The sequence below is a fragment of the Gavialis gangeticus genome, unplaced genomic scaffold, assembly GCF_001723915.1.
Source record: "Gavialis gangeticus isolate Ggan-Ray unplaced genomic scaffold, GavGan_comp1, whole genome shotgun sequence".
NCBI lineage: Eukaryota > Metazoa > Chordata > Crocodylia > Gavialidae > Gavialis > Gavialis gangeticus.
This window is the reverse complement of record NW_017729034.1, coordinates 39,211,195-39,231,813: the sequence shown is the minus strand read 5'-3', so window position 1 is coordinate 39,231,813 and position 20,619 is coordinate 39,211,195. Positions and strand designations below refer to the sequence as shown.

At 40.7% G+C, this 20,619-nt stretch overlaps 1 protein-coding gene across 3 annotated transcripts in view; it reads right to left on the bottom strand.

Annotated features, from left to right (window-relative positions):
- MEMO1 (mediator of cell motility 1) overlaps window positions 1-20,619 on the bottom strand; it is a 51,774-nt gene that overhangs the window by 4,933 nt on the left and 26,222 nt on the right. For all 3 annotated transcript variants that reach the window (XM_019527054.1, XM_019527053.1, XM_019527055.1), the window contains 6 exons: window positions 19,002-19,083; window positions 13,998-14,066; window positions 12,151-12,263; window positions 9,981-10,092; window positions 7,974-8,116; window positions 6,290-6,366 (listed from right to left, as the gene is read on the bottom strand). In XM_019527054.1, coding sequence (XP_019382599.1) covers window positions 6,290-6,366; window positions 7,974-8,116; window positions 9,981-10,092; window positions 12,151-12,263; window positions 13,998-14,066; window positions 19,002-19,083 — 596 coding nt within the window. The remainder of the gene's footprint in view (window positions 1-6,289; window positions 6,367-7,973; window positions 8,117-9,980; window positions 10,093-12,150; window positions 12,264-13,997; window positions 14,067-19,001; window positions 19,084-20,619) is intronic.

Genomic DNA, 20,619 nt, shown 5'->3' with positions numbered 1-20,619 from the left:
CTGCAAAAATTGAATCAATTCAGACTCAGGCTTTTAGAATGTCTGTCCCTAGCCTTATTCTATTATCTGTACCTGAGAGGAAAAGAAGAACTAAACACTGTGTCATGGAGAGGGAAAGGGGTTCACAGTGAAGAGAGATCATTCTTTCATACAGAAAGTTCTCTCAAGTTTTGCTTTTGTATATGAAGGGATGGGAAAGAAGTGGAGAATAAGAGGAGAATGTGTGATTAACAAAGCCTTTCAAGTTGCCACCATAACAAAGTGTTAAGAAGGTGAAGGGCCTTTAACAGCGCTGAAGGGAAGGGAGATGAGTATGCTGCTTACACGTACAACTGTTCTCTTACCCAAAAGACAGTCAAATTCTGCAACTGTCTTGTTGTTTTCAAGGGATTTAAGAGGCACTCTCTGTCCCTTTCACTTCCAAACTCATGCCAACCTTTGCTGACACAATCAAAGTACCAACAGGCATATAGATTGTAATCAGCTTGCCTTACAGTTGCTGAATGGTGCGAACTTTTGCTTACTGCTGAACATTGGTGACAGATTATTTGAAAATAAACTAACTCTGTGGCCTGTCAAGTTTTACACACTGTACAGCAGTATAAAGCAGAATCAAACTTAAATGCATGGCCACGTGAAATGAAACATTCCAACTGCAACCATCCCTATTTTAAACAATTGGAATATAGTTGCAAATATAACAAGAAAACCACTGTTTCATGAATTGTTTTAAAAATAAGCATAGTACACAAACTGTACTGAGCCAAGAGATTTATTTCACAGCCATGAGTCACTGAAAAGTCCTTTGCACAGACAATTTAGCAACTGTCTCAACTAATGGGCATGGATTTATCAGAATGCCAAGTAAGCAGATTTTGACGGAAGAAACACCACTGTGGAACATTTAGAGTTATGCAGGTCACTAATGAACACTAGTAAAAGCTGCATTCTACTACAGGCTACACATGCTACATGTTTTGTAGGGGGAAAAAATTAGACCTGGTTTAGAGAATTTTTTCAGGTAAGCAATTACTGATTTGGGGTGGCTCAACTCCTCTGTGCTCTACCCATCGTGCCAGGAGGATATAATTTTTGCAAGTGTTGGGTACCCACAATGTCAATGAAAAAAAATGTGAACTGAAGGTATACTGCATCTTTGAAAATCAGGTCTCAAAGTACCCATAGTTAGCCACTCTTAATTTTGGACCAGGCTACTTGAGAACTGGACAGTTTGTATATTAAATCTTAAAAGTGAAAGAGATGATGAGACAACATGTTTTAATTAGCAAAATTTTCAAAATCACCACCACCACCGCAATTCAACAAGTAAAATTTCTCTTTTCTTCAGTATTAAGACAGAGATCTAGCAAGATTTCAAAAAAGGAAAAAATGTTATATTTATGAAAGATCAATTTTTTCTTTCTATTCCATGGGTATACCTCCATTAAGTTTGATGGAAGTATCAAACATACAAATGTAACAGAAATGAGGAATCATGGAGAAGTGTTTAGTCATGAACAAAGGGAACTACCTTTCAAACATTTTTGCAGAATGCTCTGTATGCCCTCCCATTCTTACTTCACAGGATTGTGGCAAAAGGTATTTAATTAGGGGTCTCCTTTAGTCAAAGCAAAACAAAATCTTAGATTATTGTTAACTGGCTGCTAAAAATGCAATGTGGTGTAAACTATATTCTGGCCATGTTAATTATATACATGCCTTTACAGCCGTGTCTACTTAGGAGAACTGACCAAAATATACATTTCAGAAAACCTGCCCCCACCCACGCCCAACATGCACCCTACTGAAGAATTTTTAACAGTCAGTGTACTCCAGCGTGCTTAAGTGCATGCTTTCTGAGCAGACAAAGTACCTTCCTCATCAGGAGGCAATAAAGAGGAAGTCAGTAGTAGTAACAGTTATCATCTCTGTCAGTAGGAAGCCAGTCTTCTTCCAAAACAGAGGCTTTCTTCCTTGCATCTGTTTGTGGGGGGCTAGAGGATATAGCTGCACCTTTGCTTCTCTATCACTGTGAAAGAACTCAGGGGTGACTGATGCCTCCTTGGGCACAATTTGTGGGTGGGCCTGGGCCAAAAGCCCCATATCCACTCTTATACTTCTGTGCCATGGCTTAGTGCCCCCCGCAACACGCTGCTGGTCCACGTGACAAAAAAACTTGTCATGTCCTGAGCAGTGCCGAGCCAGGGGGCCAATCTCAGGGAGGTATGTGCGCCCCGCCCCCATATTCCCCCCCTACCAGTTGCCTGTGAAAGAACTAGTACTATATCTGAAGAAAATGTGAGGTGGGTGAAGACTGGATATGAAAATGAATGCATTCCCACCAAAAGCTCAGGAAGTGTGTGGTAAGCCACTGGCAGGAGGAGAGTACTGCAACATCATCCTCAATTCCAAGGATGCACAGACTGTGCATCTGCTACACACAACTGCTGAGAAAAAGCTTCCAAAATTATTAAAGAATAAAATCTATTCTGAGGGTCTCCATCCTATTAATAGGGGGGAAAAACCAAACCCCAAATGGATGAGATTTGAGATAAGAAGCTGGCTTACAAATATGTTGGGACTCCCCATAGCAGTGGTTCAGACACGCCACAAATCAGCCCTGCACTGTCCTTGAGGGCCATTTTGATCCCCTTCCTCTACCAAATCTGCTGCTTTGCTTTTTTCTCATTGACTTGTGCTCCCTGCCTGATCTGCTGCTCTGCTCTCTGCTTCCTGCCCTGTTTGCCGCTACACTGCCTGTCCTGTCCCCAATCTCCCATATGGCAAACATAGAGGCTGCCTGTGTTACTTGCAGCACATGCGCCACAGGGTGGTCACCTCTGCCCTACAGGAACAGATTATCATATATTTAAATACATCTGATGTTGGTTAGAAGAGAGAAGATGAGCATTAACAGACCCAAATCACTGTACTGCAATGCAGTAACAGATTTAAAGAAAAAAAATCCAAATGAGACTGAAAATGACTCTGATTAAACAGGGTACAGTAGGAATTACTTCCACCAAATTATCAACTCTTTGCCACATACCTACCAAAGAAAAGAACTAGACAATTCAAAAGTTTGCTGTCTGCAAACGTGAATCTCAGAAATTAACAGGGGAAACCTGGTGTAAGCTGCCATACCTTAATTACCTTTTTTCAAATTGGGTCTTGTCTTAATTGACACAGTAAGGAAAAAAAATGCTGTAAAAGATCTAATTACTACTCTACCACTCCTGATGGGAAAAAAAGTGAATGGCAGGAAACAGATGCTTGTACAGTCATGTAGAAAAAGATGCTCCAGGAATATTGCCAAAGGGGAAAAGCGAGAATAACTTCAACAGGCAGCATTTAACAGCTTAAAAAGCTGAACAAGATTTGCAAAGCAACAATTCTCTTTTGACAAGTATTATAGAGTTATGGATGTCAGTAGCAATTTTGTGATTTAAATATGCTAAGATTGACATTTCAAGCAAAATTAAACCTTTAAAATCAGTTTTGAGATTTCAGCATAAAACTCTTCAGAGGTCCATCAGTCTCCACTTTTTTATTAAACAAATCTTTTAAAAATGTTTCCTTTGCAAAAAATAAAAACAATAAAAAGAATTTAAAAAATAAAGTCCCGTGTCGTTTCCCCCATCTACCCCCCCCCCGCCAAATCTTATTTCTGTAGTTAAGGAATCAGTTAGCACTAACTCAGAATTTTATGCACAGGTGATTTCTCAATACAAACAACCAACAACTAAGAACTGTGCTTACGCTGAGTTACTCTTTGCCATCTTCTTCCCTCCCCTATCTACTGCCTGCTAGGGCTGTGAGAAATTTCGTCGGCTGTTCTGTTCCAACACTATTTCAACCAATTTTGAGGTCGAAACGGCAAAATCAGAACAAAACAAAGGCCCTCGAAATAGCCTTGAAACAAAATGAGGCTGGTCGAAATGTTTCAAAAGTTGAAAAATTCCGACCAGTTGGGCTGACTTCCCATCCCCAGCACAAGATCCAGCAGGGGGTGGGAGGCAGCCCAGCTGGGCCCTGCACTAGATCGCACCAGGAGCGATTTTTGTCTTCCAAAATCATAACTTCTAAAATAATCCCTAGCTATTCTGGTTGCAAAACAGTGTTGGAAAACAGAGTGTAATAAATGCAGTGATGCCTGCTTGAGTCTGGAACAATGGCCTCAAGAGATGTTGAGCATCTCTCACACAAAAATCAGTTGCTCGCAAGCCTAGCAAGAGCTGTTTAAAAGTGACACTTTATTAACACTTCCTTGCTTATTAAAACATATTAGAAAGGAGAGTGCAGGTCTATGACCCTTTGCCCCCTATCTGTTTTAAGGGACATCTTAACTAGGCCCCCAAATACTGTAGGTGGTCAAAGAGAACTGCTGCTTTCTCCATCTAGTCAAGAACAAGCCAAGCCCATGGAACCCAGCAGAGTATCTGAGCTTGATGGGGCCAGGATTAGGTAAGCCAAACTAAAGAGGTCCAGTATAGTCCAAATGCGTATTGAAAACCTACTGAAGTCAGGCCAAGCTTGGAAGCATATCTAGTCATATTTTGAGCAGCTATATAATTTAAAACAAATAGCATCTATTTTGCTGATTTACAAAAGTGGAGCTACTTTTGACAATGGAATTTGAAAACAAGTACCTTCAAATATTTTCTCCCTAACTACAGACAATTGAGGCTGTCAAGTTCCAGAATGCTGCATTTTTTCTCAATCCTAGACAGCAACATGCTCTGGTTAGGCAACCTCCAGCTTTCTGTGCTAAGGCAAAAAAGAGCTTTCCCATTCTTCCACCCAGTGTTGTTTCCTCCTTTGCTTTTTGGCAGGTGATGGCACACAGCAATGTTATGCCTCAGGGACACAGGATTTCACCTCCATGAACCCCTCTCCTTACAACACAGCTGTTTTCCTTCTTCTCTGCCATCCCAAGCAGTGACTGTGGCCAGAGACACCTTCCTCAGCGTGACAAAGAGCTCCCCACCTGTACCTCACAAAGTTTTAAGTATTCTTTTAAACTGTTTTCCTCTAGAGGAGGATCTGTCATTTCTCCATAGTAGTCAAACTATTATTTTGTAAATTCCTCTGTGCTCATGAGCAAGTAACTTCATTACAACAACTACAGGAGTTCAGAAAAATACACTGGGAATCACTCAGTATATTTTCTGTCTTTTATTGCTATATAGCAGCTGGTAAATAAAGTCAGAAGCTAACCTAGGTCACCACCCAACATACAGTACTCGCACTTCACTTGTCAGAGTGAGAACTTCTAAACACGACTTAGTTATTTCCCCCAGATAAAGGCACACGTCTCAAATTCACAAAGATTCTTAATCCTGCTGCATGTTGGAAGTTTACAGAAACCTGAAAGAGATGAACCTCTAGCAATGTCTCAATAACATTTTCTGAAAGGCTGGAACAGATGTTCTGCATCTTCACAATGCTGAACTTGGCAGCATCCTTGAAGTCATTTTTCTTAATTCTATTGCTCCCCTGAGTAATGTGGATATATGAATCTAAGAGAACCATGAGTATTTGGCATAAAAGGCTCCAAGACTCCTTCCAAAAAGTTGATGCTGACTGACTAGACACTTCAGAACCTTAGAAAAACCCCTGCAGAATTTTTTTGATTTTCAGGAAATATTGGAATCATCCAAGTCTTGCTGGAAGGAAAGACAAGCATTTTCAGTTTCTGTATATACTTGCATCTGGATTTAATCATTATGCTTTAAGTACATGTTGGTTTTTAGGTTAAATCATTTCCTTCTACATCTAGGGAAGAAAACGGGCAGTCCCAATGGAATAGGAATGGTTTTGTTTTCTTAATCTGCACAATCTCCACATTTTCCCCTCCACTTAGAGTAATTAAGCCTGTTGAAACCATCACCAACACCACAGGTAAGATCCCTGCCAAATTAAACCAGCACTACTATACGTGTGAGCTACCAGAATATTCTGCTTCAGAGTCATAAAGCTCACTGTTTCTCCTACACACATGTACACTGAAGGAATTTCAGGCAGTCAGGTATACATCTATTTTCAGAAGTAATATTTGCAAGATTCCACCCACAATACATTGTGCACACTCAGTAAAATGTACAATACCAGCTGCCAAACTACTGAATGTAATACAATTGTTAAAAACCCTGTTTATGGCAAGTGAAAGGAGAAAATGCATATGCAGCATGTCTGTTCCTGAATATTTTATTAGATTCTAGAAAGGTTCAAGAGACATGCACAGATTCTTTTTTTCAGACAGTTAGTTCCCCCAAATCTGAAAACTTACCATTTTATCTAGGTGCTCAATGGATCTATAAATTTCTCCTTGGGATTCATCATAGTAACTGTAACGGAACCTTTGACCTTCAAACAAAAGTTACATACAGAATAAAAAGGGACAAACTAAACTGGTAGCTAAAATGCTCCCTACCGTATCAGAATCGGATTTATGATATTCATAAAGTAACAATCTTTCTCTGTTATAACTTTCTACTCCACTGAGAGAATCCAAACATTAGTACAGACACTCCCCAAAACCACTTAGGAACACAGGACTGAGAGACATCCTGGGCCAGGGAGTTCAGTCCCCTGTGTTTCCAGGCAATCATTATGCCTTTAAGGGATACTTATACTTTGAAAAATGACTATGTATAAAATGCCACTACTGGCACAATGTGTTAACTGCCTACCCATGTCTTCACATCAAAATTCCCTCAGTTCACAAGTAAATAGACGTGTCTGACTGCCAGCCCCGCAAAAATGTGCAACCTGAAAAAACAAGGTGTTCTCTTCTGCTTGCCCAAAAGCAGCCATGATAAAGATAACATCAGAATTTTAAAAAGAATCCAGGTCATCCTTTCATAGCTCTACTGGCTCCACAATTCTGAGATAAGTAAAATTAACAAAGATGACCTGAATGCAAAAAAGGAAGCACATCTTGGGTAACATGGAAAGTAACAAAAATCATTTGTAACAAAAATGACTACGGGTCTAGAAAATGACTTGCAAGTAAAGGCTGGAAGAACTTTAGGATTATTTAGTCAGGAGAAGAGAAGACTGAAGAAAGATTTGGTACTAGTCTTCAAGTACCTGAAGAATAGTTACATAAATACAATGTTAATAGACTATTTTCTGTGCCTGCAGGGGACAGGATAAGGAGTAATGAGCTTACAATGAAGCCGGGCAAGTTTAGGTTGGATATTAGGTAGAACATTCTCACTATAAGGGTGTTTAAGCATTGGGACAGATTATAGAGAGAGACTGGAGAGATTTAACTACAGGTCAGACAAACAAACACTTGTCTAGGATGTTTTAGACAGGGGTGATCTTGCCTTGATCAAGGTGTTAGACTAGATGACCCCCTGAGATCCATTCCAGGCCTCATTTTCAATTATTTATGTACCGTTTTTTTTTTTTTTTGGAGAACTACTTTTCACCTGTAACCAGTCATTAAAAAAAAACAGGTAAAAGGTACTGGGTAGTTCACAGAAAGACATGGAATCCAGGATTCCTGGATTCTATATTTGGCTCTGTTTTCAAAACCAGTTGGATAATCCTAGGCAATTCATCTGTCTCCAGTTTACCTATTACAAAATAGGTGGACCACTGATTTCTATGGATTTTTGTAAAGCCTAATAAATTAGTTTGCTTATACATATTATAAATCATTTTGAGATCCTTAACAGAAAGACATTAAGAGCTAGGAGATATAAAACATTTTTACTGGGCTATAAAAGTGCAGAGAAGTACAGAAGACCTAGAATGCTCCACCACTTTCCCCAGCCCACTAAGAATTCAAAGACTGACAAACTATTTTGCCTATTTTTTTTTTAGCCTTACAGAAAGCAGAAAGGCATTCAAGTTTAAAGTTTACATTTAGCAAAGATCTCTAAACACCTTCAATATGGTTAAAGAAAGGACCTCTTCAAACATAGCTACAAATTCTTATAATAGAAAGGTCTGTAACTTACCCCAATGGCAAAAGTCAGAAGAAACCACAAAGAGGTTACTAGGATCTGCTAGGTATTTACTAAAGAGTTTTCCAAATTCCTGTTCTTTTGACTCACTCAGTGCTCCGACCAACACAGGAACAATGGTAAACTCATCCTTATGGCTTATATGAAAAAGAAAAAAAATGTCATTTAAGAATAATTTCTAATAAGGTTATTTGTAATACAACAGCTGAAATTATACAACCCCAACACTTAAAAGGATGCTTTCAATTTGAAATACTGGTAATTTGAAGAGATCTAAGTAGTTCTAGTACTGAGCCTTCTCCAAATTCCCTTGACAATTTTTTCTTGTTCTACAATCTCTAAAAAACAAAAAACCCTGCAAAACACATAGTTCACCTTTGCTGGGATATATAATATCCTTAACCAACAGAAAAAACACAACTGTAGAGAAACAACAAAGAAATGGACTATAAACAAGACTGAAATACCCCTCTATAGATAAGCAGCAGAACTGACCCACACCAAAGTTTAACCAAGCCAACAGTGTCAAACTCACCCTGCCCCCAGGCCAGATCCAGACCACAGGGCTCCTCACAGGCTGGACGTGGGGACAGAAGTGTGCAGCAGTGGCAGAAGCAGATGTGCGGGTTAACACAGCTGTCACTCAACCCTGCCACCAATAGGCATCCAGCCTCCATTGGGGCCCACCAGGTTTCAGTAGTGGGCCCCAACCCTCCCCTCCCCCGCCCTGTTTGCCCCACATAACATCTCCATGTACTAGAAGCGGCCTGCAAGCCTTAAGTGTGACAACCCTTAATTCAGCCATCATTAGAGTCAGCACAAACCTCAGGCACTATAGGCCCTGTCACCCTGAGACTTTTACCCAAAGAGCCCAACTACGAATCAACCAAAATAATTTTTCCTGATTTTTCAGTCATATTATTCAAAACTGACCATCTGTAACAACCATAGGTATAAGTAAAACAGGCTGCCTGCAGATGTTTAAAAAACAAAAACGGCACTTTAAACTGCACGAGCTCCTACACCAAGCCCAGCACATGCCCAGAAGAGGCAGTGTGTTAGCTGGACCCAGTTTGCCCGATGTCTGTATAGATCAGGCGTTTTAGTGGGGCTTTGTTCGCGCTTTTATCTAATAGCTGATTGAATTAGTTTTAGATAAAGGCTCCAAAAAGCCCTGCTGAAGTGCCCAGTTTTTAAAGATGCTGCAGAGCTGGGTTGAAGTAATGCACTGCATCTTCCGGTAATGCATTTTTTTTGTTTTGTTTTGTTTTGTTCTTTAACCTCTGCACACGTAAACATACATATGCTCCCCCCCAGAGGTGGCTGGCTCCACAGGCCTATGCAGGCTGGACTCCATCCCCCAGACTCCTGCATGGTGCCAGGCAGGCAGGTGGGTAGGGCTGCTTCCGCCCAGTGTCCTCTGCGGTGCCAGTAGCCCATGCCACCTGCCAGCAGAGATGGAGGCTCCAGCGTGGCTCACCCAGGGCCTGCCATGTGGTGGTATTACTCAGGCCCCAAATAAAACAATCAGTGGGCTGGATCCACCCCTGAATTAAGTCATATCTTACATATCTCAGAACAAGCATACTTCCACTTGTGTGTTTAAATAGCAGGATTTTTTGTTTATTCCATTTGAAATACATACCCTCATGAATATTTATTTTTAAACTTGTTTCTCAAATAAAAATTCACTTTTAGCCTTAAAGCAAGGCAAAACAAAATCTAGGACCAGTAGAAGTTTTTCCCCCACAGCACTCCTATTCAAACAAATGTAAAATGTGATTTTTGTATAGATCATTCAAATTTGAATACTCAGTTGTTTGCTCTTCTCCCTGTTTCTATCTGACCAGGAAGTCCCAGCCTCTAATCCATATTTTTCCTTGAATTTTTAATGTAAAATATTATAAATTTTCCCACTAAAGCCTTACTTCTTCCTTCTGCAAATTACACACAATTCAAGTACATGACTTCAGTCATTGCACAGTTTTTTGGCCAAAGTACCTTTCCATGGCTTTAGCAGTATAAGGCAAATGCATTTCAATACTATGTTCATCTTCATCTGTCTGTAGAGACATACGCTCAAACATTCCAGTCTTCCACAATTCTCCATAAACTGAAGAAATTTAAAAATAATAAAATGCTTCATTAAAATAAAATCCTACCAAGCAAACTATATCAGAAGTGGCACAATTAAACAAAAGCACCTGCATTCAGAACTATGACCACGAAATCATTTTAAGTAATTTTCTCATTATAAGTATAAGTTGCTTCTAACCTGTTAGAAAATGTATATATATCAGTATCTTAAAAACTTAGCACATGGTAAAACAGCAGCAGTTTTAGAACCTTTCAGAAGCTTTCTAGAAATAACATAAATCATTGTACATTTTAAAACCAAGTGTCTGCTCATCTGCATAATCTCTGCATTTCCAGGTTTTCACCAAGTATACAATTATATATTAGTGGGGCAGAAAAACACAGATCTTGGAGTCATCATTGATGCCAAAATAAACATAGGCCGGCAGTGTGGGGATGCATTCAGGAAGGTCAGCCACACCTTGTCATGCATCCACAGGTGCATCTCAAGCAGGTCCAAGGAGGTGATCCTCCCCCTCTATGCGATACTGGTCAGGCCGCAGCTGGAGTACTGCGTCCAGTTCTGGGCGCCGCACTTCAGGAGGGACGTGGACAACATGGAGAGGGTCCAGAGGAGGGCCACTCGCATGATCAGGGGGCAGCAGGGCAGGCCCTACGAGGAGAGGCTACAGGACCTGAACCTGTTCAGCCTCCACAAGAGAAGGCTGAAGGGGGATCTAGTGGCCTGTTACAAACTAGTCTGAGGGGAGCAGCAGGCATTGGGGGAGTCCCTGTTCCCCCGTGCATTGCCATGGGTGACCAGGAATAACAATCACAAGCTGGCAGAGGGTAGATTTAGGCTAGATATCAGGAGGCGCTACTTCACGGCCAGGGCAGCTAGGATCTGGAACCAACTTCCAAGAGAAGTGGTGCTGGCTCCTACCCTGGGGGTCTTTAAGAGGAGGCTAGACGAACACCTTGCTGGGGTCGTTTGACCCCAGTACTCTTTCCTGCCATGGCAGGGGGTCAGACTCGATGATCTGCTCAGGTCCTTTCTGACCCTACCAACTATGAAACTATACTCTACCTGTTAATGCAGTTAAAAGTATGATAATAGTTGTAAATTACTGATATTTTCCTCGAACTCCTCCCTCTGCCTATTCTGTGATGGAACAAATGACAACACAGAAAAAACTTTCCACTCTACATATAATACAAAGCACAGATATGCCTTGTTCCAGTTCCCTGCAAGAGAATTCTCAAATTAAAAACAGTCGACTGACAAAGACAATATTTGCCCAAAACTATTTAAGTCTCTTAAACAGACCTTATATATTACTTCATTCTGAAATGTTCCTATTTTATAAAATTTATAGTCTTTGAAGTACCACAAGTCTTCTGCTAGTAAGCTGAGCGGTAGTTTATCAAGTCTTATGAACTGGCATGCATGCATGCAGACATTTTGTTCTCTCACTTGAATCTATGTCAATTGTCAGGTACTTTGTTCTAATCAATCTGCAAAAAAACATATCTAGTAGAACTATGCAATGGGTTGAAGTGGGTAGATCCACCTTACTGTAACAGTTTTCAATGCCAAGTTCCTCTCACATGATTTGTTTGGGTGGGAATAAACAAAGGTGAACAGTGTGTGGGGACTCAGTTTCAGAAGCATAAAAAAGACTTTTGAGATCAGTAAGGAAGTACCTACTTCAGTAAGGTACCTACTGATCTTACATCAGGTAGTCCTGTGGTTAGATTTTTGAGCATTCCTGGTTTTTTTATGACACAAAAAGTTTCATGCTTTGCATATAACACATTAAAACATAACAGAGCTCCAAGAATTGTACTCTACACTGAAAACAGCAGAAATCTGTATTAGCTTTACATGATTGATGACTTCTGTGAAAAAAAAGAAAATCAAACTTCCTAGTTTCTAGCAATCCGAGTAGTCTAACATGATTATTACTAAGCTCCTCAGGGTAAGGACAGTGGTCAGAACATTGGAGTTTTGGTCTGTGACTGGTGGTCTTACATACTACCAAAGAGTTAGTCACATTGCAGCAGTCCGTAAGACAAAAGCTTACTGCATACTTACTCTTTTGATCAATTCGAAGATCATACAGAGGTGTTCTATATATGTCCACACTGGAAAGTGCACATCGGGAAAGGGGCACATGATGGGAAGGCCCAAGAATAAAAATTTTCCTACTATAATGAACAACAGAAGCATAATTAATACAAACATGCAAATCAGATGAGATTTCTTCATGAATCTGTGTTAGTACAAGAAGTTAAGATCTGGCTGACCTTTGCATCTCCAGGGCCAAATATGAGAATGGTAAACCTAATGTGACAGCGAAGTTAGCTGCCAGACACGTGTCCTCAGTGGAGGAGAAAAACGACAGTTTAACAGCTACTGAAAGCTGCTTCTGATTAGCTTTGAGTTTTTCCTGAAGTTAAATTTAAGCCAGCTCTTTCCCCAATGGCAAAAATCTCTCCCAAGCCCAGTTTTTCATCCAGCTGTCTTACAGGTACCATTTCTTACAATACTGTTGATAACTGCAACCTCTATTTTACTGGGGAAAAAATCAATGCGTAATCATTATTTCAATTAGGGGTCAGTTTTTTCTGCCATGAGGTTTTGAGAAGTCTCTCACATTTTTATGTACTGTATAGACAGTGTCATATAACTTATTTTGCTTTTGCATAGGAAAAACCTACAATTGCTTCAGGGTGGGGAGACGCTGACAGGTTTGGCTTGTTTCTTGCACATACAGTGGTTCAGCAAAGCAAATGAAAAAAGTGGCAAAATGCTACATTGTCTCGCTTCAGAATTTATCCAGAACTCTAGCACACCTCAGCCATTACATCGAGGGAGTGGAACTTGTTTCCATGAAACATTCCTGATTATCAACAGATTTTCTTATAAAAACCCAACACCCTAATTTTGTTCAGAATATTTTGCAAAGAATGAGAATGTTAATTATATCAGACTTTTGTTATTTTTTTTCTGATCACAGGCTGACAGGAAAGTTGGACAGGAAGGGACTTCACAAGGTCATCTAGTCTAGCCCCCTGCTCAAGGAAGGTTCATCTCTGACTAAACCATCTGAGCCAAGTTAAGGTCCCTCTGACTTGCTCTTGAAAATTTCCAAGGATGGAGATTCCACAGTTTCTCTATGTAGCCTGTTCCAGTACTTGACCACTGTCATACTCTCCAACTTATATTTCCCCTGCTGAAGCTTGAGACCATTGCTCCTAGTCCTATCTCTTACAGTCACAGAGAAAAGCTCATCTCCATCCTCTCTGTAATCACCCTTCAAGTATTCAAAAATTTCCCCTCAGTCTTCTCTCCTCCAGACTAAAAACCCCTTGCTCTTTCAGCCTTTCTTCCTAAGTCTCGCCTCCCAGGACTCTAATAATTTGTATTGCTCTGCACTAGACTCTTTTCAAACTGTCCACATTCACCTTGAAGTGCGAGGTCCAAACTGGACACAGTGTCACAGAATCATAAAGCCAGAAGAAACAGCTCAGGCTCTTAATAAAACTCAAATCTCTGAAAAATGGCAAATCAAAAAAGAAATAAAACACTACATAAAAATCAGAGGCAATTCCCAGTCAATTTCAAAGTAAAATAACTTCTACATAAAATACTTAGGGAAACATATCTTTAAATATATTTTCCCTTTTACTTTGGCCTCATTTTCTGATAATGGGTCTATTTTCAAAAACAAAGTGGTAAGTATTTTCATTAATACTGTTATAGAGGACTATTTTAATGTCTGAAATGTGAAAATAATGAAAAAAACCCACAAAATTATTTTGAAATGATTAGCTAGGAATTCAACATTTGGTAACACCATCAGCTTGAACAATGCTGTCAGGAAATGTTTCCCACTTAAACTAGTTTATACAGAGAAGAGATCTATTAATGCTACTTACGTGATGTTAGCATCCACTTGTTTGTAAGCATGGGCTGCACAAGACCCACAGTAAGTATATCCTGCATGGCTAAAAAATAATTTTTATAAAATATTAAAACATTTGTGTCTAAGAATAAACGTATTACTAAGCAATTTAAATAAGAATGTACTAAACAATTACAGAAATAGCAACATCTAAAAAAAACTGGCAATCATTTATCAGGACTGACTATTATAAAAAAAATAGTTTTGGGTACATGTGGGATGTATTTTTACAGAGCATTCTAAAAATGTATTCTTTAAAGTGATAGTTTCTCAAGGAATGTGCAAGAGACTAGTGGAGATTCAGAGTAGCACAAAGAAAAAGTTAACCTGAAAATGGCAAGTAAGTCATGCACAACTCCTAAGAATAACTGGTACATGACATCCTAAATAATACTATATGTACACTATTATCTGATTTCTATTCATATATGATCATTTATAATCATTGTCCCAAAGAAAGACAACCTTCTAGTTCTAACCAAGCTGTATATTATTTATATACTAGCAAATTGCCCGTCAAGAATGATGGATGAATTTCAAATAACAAAAACAAACAGATAGATTTTACTTTTTACATTTACTAAATAAATTAAATATTTATAAAACTTAAATAAAATAGGCTGAACATTTGAAGATACCAGTCCCTTCCTGCACTTGCTCTCATTCCAGCAGGCTGGAGGCACACCCACCCATGCTGCTGCCTGGGCACCACTTACACGCCTCTTTGCTGGGCAAGGGCAAGTGAGCTACAAGCCTCACAACAGCCACCCACTCCCTGGGGCTTCCTCCACGCCACCACCGGGCACCTCCTTCTCTGCTCAGGGCTCAGGATGGGGTCACTGCCGCTCACCCACTGCCTCACACCTCTGCCCGGATTCCACTTTTCCTCAGCTGGTCCCTCCTTCTGTCCTCCCGGCTGCCCTCCCAGGAGCGGTTCAGTAGAAACAGCCATAGCTCCTCACTTTTTTCCCCAATTCTGGAACTTGGGATCATCCAGACATGGTCACTAAATAAATGCTAAGGTTTAGCAAAGAAATTTCTCTGAAGACACAAATGTTCTCTCTCTCTCATTTTTCAAGCTATTCACATTTAAAGAGTGTTACGGACAGACAGACACACAGACAGATGGACTAAGCCCTATATATATATAGAACGATATCATAGCACCGTGGAGATCAACATTTTTGGTTGGCATGCCTCAAATTAAGCCCTACACCCTCTCCAGTGATGTTTTTACACATGCTCTGGGGGGTGGGAGTGGGGCACTTTAATTAGCGTGGCTCTGAGTGCTGCTCTAATTAAAGCACCTGGAGCATCTCGTGTATCGGTGTCCCTGCACTTCAAAATGGCCGCTGGGCACCTTATCTAAAGCTCGTCGAATGAGTTTTAGTTAAAGTGCCCATGCTGCCATTTTGAAGCATAGGGACACTAATACACCAGACTTGGAGGCTGGATGGAGCATGGCAATTACTACGCACTAGCAGACCTGATTAATCAAGTCTGCTCTGACGCCCTATAATTACAGCGTGTTGGAGCAGCTTGTGTACTTGTGTACAGGCACCCCAAGTGCCACTCTAATCCCTTTCCCTAACCAATCCATGACTCTGCTTCTGTTTCCTGCTCTGCGCTTCCCACCCAGTCTGTTGCTCTTCTTTCTGCTCCCTGCCCCATCTCCCACTATGTTGCCTGCTCCTTCCTTGATCTGCCACATGCCACACACAAAGATTGCCCATGCCACTTGTGCCACAGGTTGGCCATTCCTCCTGGAGCAAATCCATGAGTACCTGAGTCTTCATGTCTATCAATATACTACACTTTTTCAAGATTTCAAGGCAATAGTGAGGAAAGAACAAGACAAAGGTGGATAGATGTGGCACTGAAAGGACAATAGGTAATAAGGGGTAGGTCTGGAGTTAATTTAGAAATATGCTCTGGCAATGAAAAGGATACATCAACCACAGAATGGATGAATGTAGGAAAAAAAAAATCAATGAAAATTAGCATAAGAACAGTGAAAGCTAAGGAGAAATTAACTAGAAGGACAGGGTGAAAAGCATTCCTCATCAGCATCCAGAACATGACTAGGCTTATGACAGGCATTTCTCCATGCCTGATTTTCCAAGAACATGTTATTAGTTATTTCCTATTCTGCAGGTGGAAAAGCAGAGGGAAAAGATAAGTGAAACGACTTGCGGGAGGTGACAAACAGAAATCTGAGACAGAGCTGGACAAAGAACCCAGGTTTCTTGTCTCAGTTTTGTTCCCTGTTCTCTAGACCCCAGTGTTGTAAGTAGGACTTTGGTCCAGTTTCTTACAATATCTCTTGTGGTATCATTATAAATAAAGAAGGCATGCTTAATTTAAAAAAATAAAATCACTGTAACTAAACTATCCTGATGTTCCATGGTGTCTGTCCTACCATTTTCTATCTGCTCACAGCACTGACCTATTTTATTCTTTCATCTTATGCCTCATCTACCTTTATTAACTTTAATTTGATCTTAATATATTTTTAGAAATAGCTCCCATAATGTTGCCATCATTTTCTTCTAATCTATCCTGTAAACAGAAAGCTACTTAGGGCTGGTTAGTCAGTCTAGAATTTACTATCTTCTTAGAATCTTTAAAAATACAGCTAGGATTTTTTTTCCTGCAAAAACAGTTGAACAGTTGAGACTTTTCCTTTTCACACCTCCTGTGTTACTTTGGTAATTTAGACATTTGCATAAGTGTTTGTGAATTTTGCAGTAACTGGCAGTTCTATCAACATGTTTATATGGCTCAGGGCATCTTTGATTTTAGGGTATGACAGCTACAAAACCGTACTATAGTTGAAGCTTCTTTCAGTATTTGTTCATGGCTTGCAGCAGAGAAAACAGTGAATTCTTTGATCTTTGCATGCGGCTAAATTTGAGTCAAATTCGTTCACTACTTCCAGAGACATGAAGAAACACAAAGAAAATGGGGTTACTAGGTTTATAAGGCTCAAAATCACCCTCTCAAGCACAGTGAACCATAAGGGCTTTTACAGTATTAAATAAGGGTTATTTTGCAAAGTACAGTAAAAGCGCCATTAACCAGAACCTTACAAGCCAGCATATTCTATTAACTAGCATGCCGGCTTGTAAGGTAAAGTGAAACCTGAAGTGCCCACCGTGGCACTTCTGGTTTCTCCAAGCCCCCATGGCCCAGGGTAAAGCAGCTTGCGCTGCTGAGCCCCCATTGCCTGGGGCATAGCAGGCTGCATGGGGCCCACCTCCCTGTCCTGCAGGGCCCGCAGGAGGGGCGGTGATGCTGTGCAAGGACGCCTGTTCGGGCTGCTCAATTAACTGACATATTTTGTTATCCAGCATCCCCCATTCCCGGGGGATGCCGGATAACAGAGCTTTTACTGTAGCAAGTTCATGGTCTTGTTGGAACACTGAAAAGACAATTACCTCATGTATTTCCTAGAAGTTTAGCATTAGTGTCACATTCTTTTGAAGAAGGAGGAATATTAAACCATGGTTTCCAGGCATTTTCACTGTCTGAAGAGAATTATTATTTGGACTCAAATATATAATAGTTTCGTAGTTCTTAGGATCGGAAACAGATCGTTAGGTCCCACCCCCTGCTCCGGGCAGGAACGAGTGCTGGGGTCATAACACCCCAGCCAAATATCTATCCAACCTCCCCTCAAAGACCCCCAAGGTAGGATAGAGCACCACCTCCCTTGGGAGTCCGTTCCAGAGCCAGGCAGCCCCAACCGTAAAGTAATGTCTCCTGATGTCCAGCCTGAACCTTCTCTCTAACAATTTGTGGCCATTATTCAGGCTGGGTCACATCAAAGATCAACCTTTTTTAAAGCTTGATCAAATTTTATTTCAACATTTTGAAGACAGCCTTCAAATGCCAATGCAGACCAGATCGTGTCTAGAGCCCAAACCAAAATTTTAGAAATATTTATAACTGCAGGATTTGTTTTTTATGAAGAGAAAGAAATGATAGCAAAGGCAAATTACGCCTGAACTGATCCATAATTCAAACAGCACTTTAGCAAAGGTTGTTTAAAGAATTTAGATAGCCAATTTCATACCAGTTATACTACTATATAACTATACTTGCAGAGTTGGCATATTCCCCATGAGGGGCCTACAATACAGACCACAGTCCCTAGCCCCAAAAAGCCTCAATCTTCATACATCATTATAATGCACTCCTTGACCTTGCTTATTGGCACAGCCTTTCTGGGAAAATGAATGTTTTAAAGCATAGGCAGACAAGGTTCTTTGGGTAAATCTGATATCTTTTATTAGACCAACTCAAATAGTTGGAAAAATTCTTAGCAGGCTTTCAAGTTCAAATACCCTTCGTCTGAGGAAGCAAAGGTATTTGAACCCAAAAGCTTGCTAAAAAGAACTATTTCAGTTGGTCTAATAAAAGATATCAGATTTACCCAAAGAACCTTGTCTGCCTATGTCCTTAGATCAATACGGCTACAACCTACACCCTTGTTTTAAAGCATAGCATCTTTGTCCAGACAAGGTAATCATCTATTTGCACAAATTTTATGCAAGTTTCATGATACTATAAATACTTAAAGTCCACGAAACATGCTCTTAACTAAAACCAATACTTTAAGGCAGTGTTTCCCAACCTTTTTCATCCCACAGCATGCTTACATATATAAAAAAGCACTGCGGCACACCGGACGCAGAACTGGAGGAGATGGAGTGGCATGTAGCCAGCTGGATACTGACGGGGAGGAGTGGTACACGGCCGGCCAGCCAGCCAGCATTTTGGGCTGGAGCCACGCCGCCCATCTGTCCATGTCTGCAGCAGCAGCAGGCAGAGGGCATGGCTCCAGTCACGCAGGGGGCGTGGCTCCAGCCCAAAATGCCATAGCACACTGGTTGGGAAACACTACTTTAAGGAATGTCAAGATAAAGAAAGGATTTAACATCCTTAAAAACTTCAAATGCACAGATTTCATACTCACGGTGCAATAATGGCTCTAGCAGGTCTTTTTGTAGATTGTACTTGAGAAAGCCAACCTTCTAGCTGTGCATTCAGCTGGGGTCCTACAAGAAAAAAGACAGAATATGCTAAAGTAATGGAACGCTCTAGCATAATTTAAAATGTAACTTATTACAAAAAACAAATCACCACCAACTAGATTTTAAACTACCCAAGACTGAATTGAAAGCTTGTATTTCAAAAGCAGGAATAAAAACAATGGGAGCAACATGACAGTGTGGTTTACGGTTGCATTGGGTATGTTCTAGCCTCCTAAACTGTGAAGTTTTATTTACTGCACCAATAGTGCAAATCAGTTTCTGCTTTCTGTGCATCAAACAAATATGCATGCTGTGCCAAGGGCCACTGTTTCCAATGACAAATTCACAAGAGGGTGGTAATACACACTCAATTAATTTACTTGACTAATCATTTAGGGCAGGTGTAGGCAACCCCCAGCACAGGTGCCAGAGTGTGGCATGTGAAGGCTTTTTGCTTGGCACATGCACCTTGGGGCAGGTGGCAGGAAAGGGGCCAGGGCTGCGCTGCCACAACAAGGATTGGGTCCCTCAAGGCTCCTCTACCATCTGCCCCGGCACACCAACTTCTTACAAGTCAAGGTTAGGGGTATTTTTGGCACTCTACCCAAAAACGTTGCCAACCCCGATTTAGGGCATCTTTACCTGTGCTCTGATGGTGGGCAGAGGTGCTTTAATTAGAGCACCTGTAATTAGCTGTGCTTTCATTACAGCAGCTTGAGAGCTGCTGTACTTTAAGTGCCTGCAGCATCTCATGTATTCAGTGTCCATGCTTCAAAATGGCAGCAGGGGCACTTTAACTCAAGCTTGTTCAATAAGCCTTAGTTAAAGCACCCCCACTGCCATTCTGAAGCAGGGGGATGCTGAATACACAAAACGCTGAAGATGCTGGAGCATGCTAATTAGCACGCTCCAGCAGACTCAATTAATCAAGTCTGCTCCTACATGCTGTAATTACAGTGCATCAGAGCATGCATCCTGCATGTCTACAGGCACCCCTACCGTCTAAATTTCAAGCTGATTAAATAGGACAATTATGCAAGCCTGAGAGAACAATATAAAAAAAAAAATCATGCAAGGTCAGGATTTTTGCAGATGACAGTTTTTACTGGACTTCCTGCACCGTTGGGATAGATTCAGACACGCTTTTGGGCAGCACAGTACCTTTTCCTGGGTTTACAACATCACTTCAGTATTACTAAAAACATGGATGTTACTCACAGGCCTCACACAATGAACTTTAACCCATTAAATGCTATATGACAGTAGTCAAAGGCTAAAGTAGTTGGTTTTTAATAATCCATAAACAACTAAAAAAATTAAACTAGCAGCAAGCTGATAGTTAGGGAGCCTGCAAAATATACGAGACTGCCTAAAGTGAAAAAATGCCATACCTATTTTATAGTACAGGTTTCCCTCACCAACCACAGTTTTGCCAATTACAGTTTTGAGTATCCACATTTCAGAGAAGGGGGGGGTACAGTTGGAAAATAGCCCCCACAGCCCCCTGGCCCTGCTTGTGCCTCTCACTCCACCCTCCCACCCCACCCCCCCAAACACAAC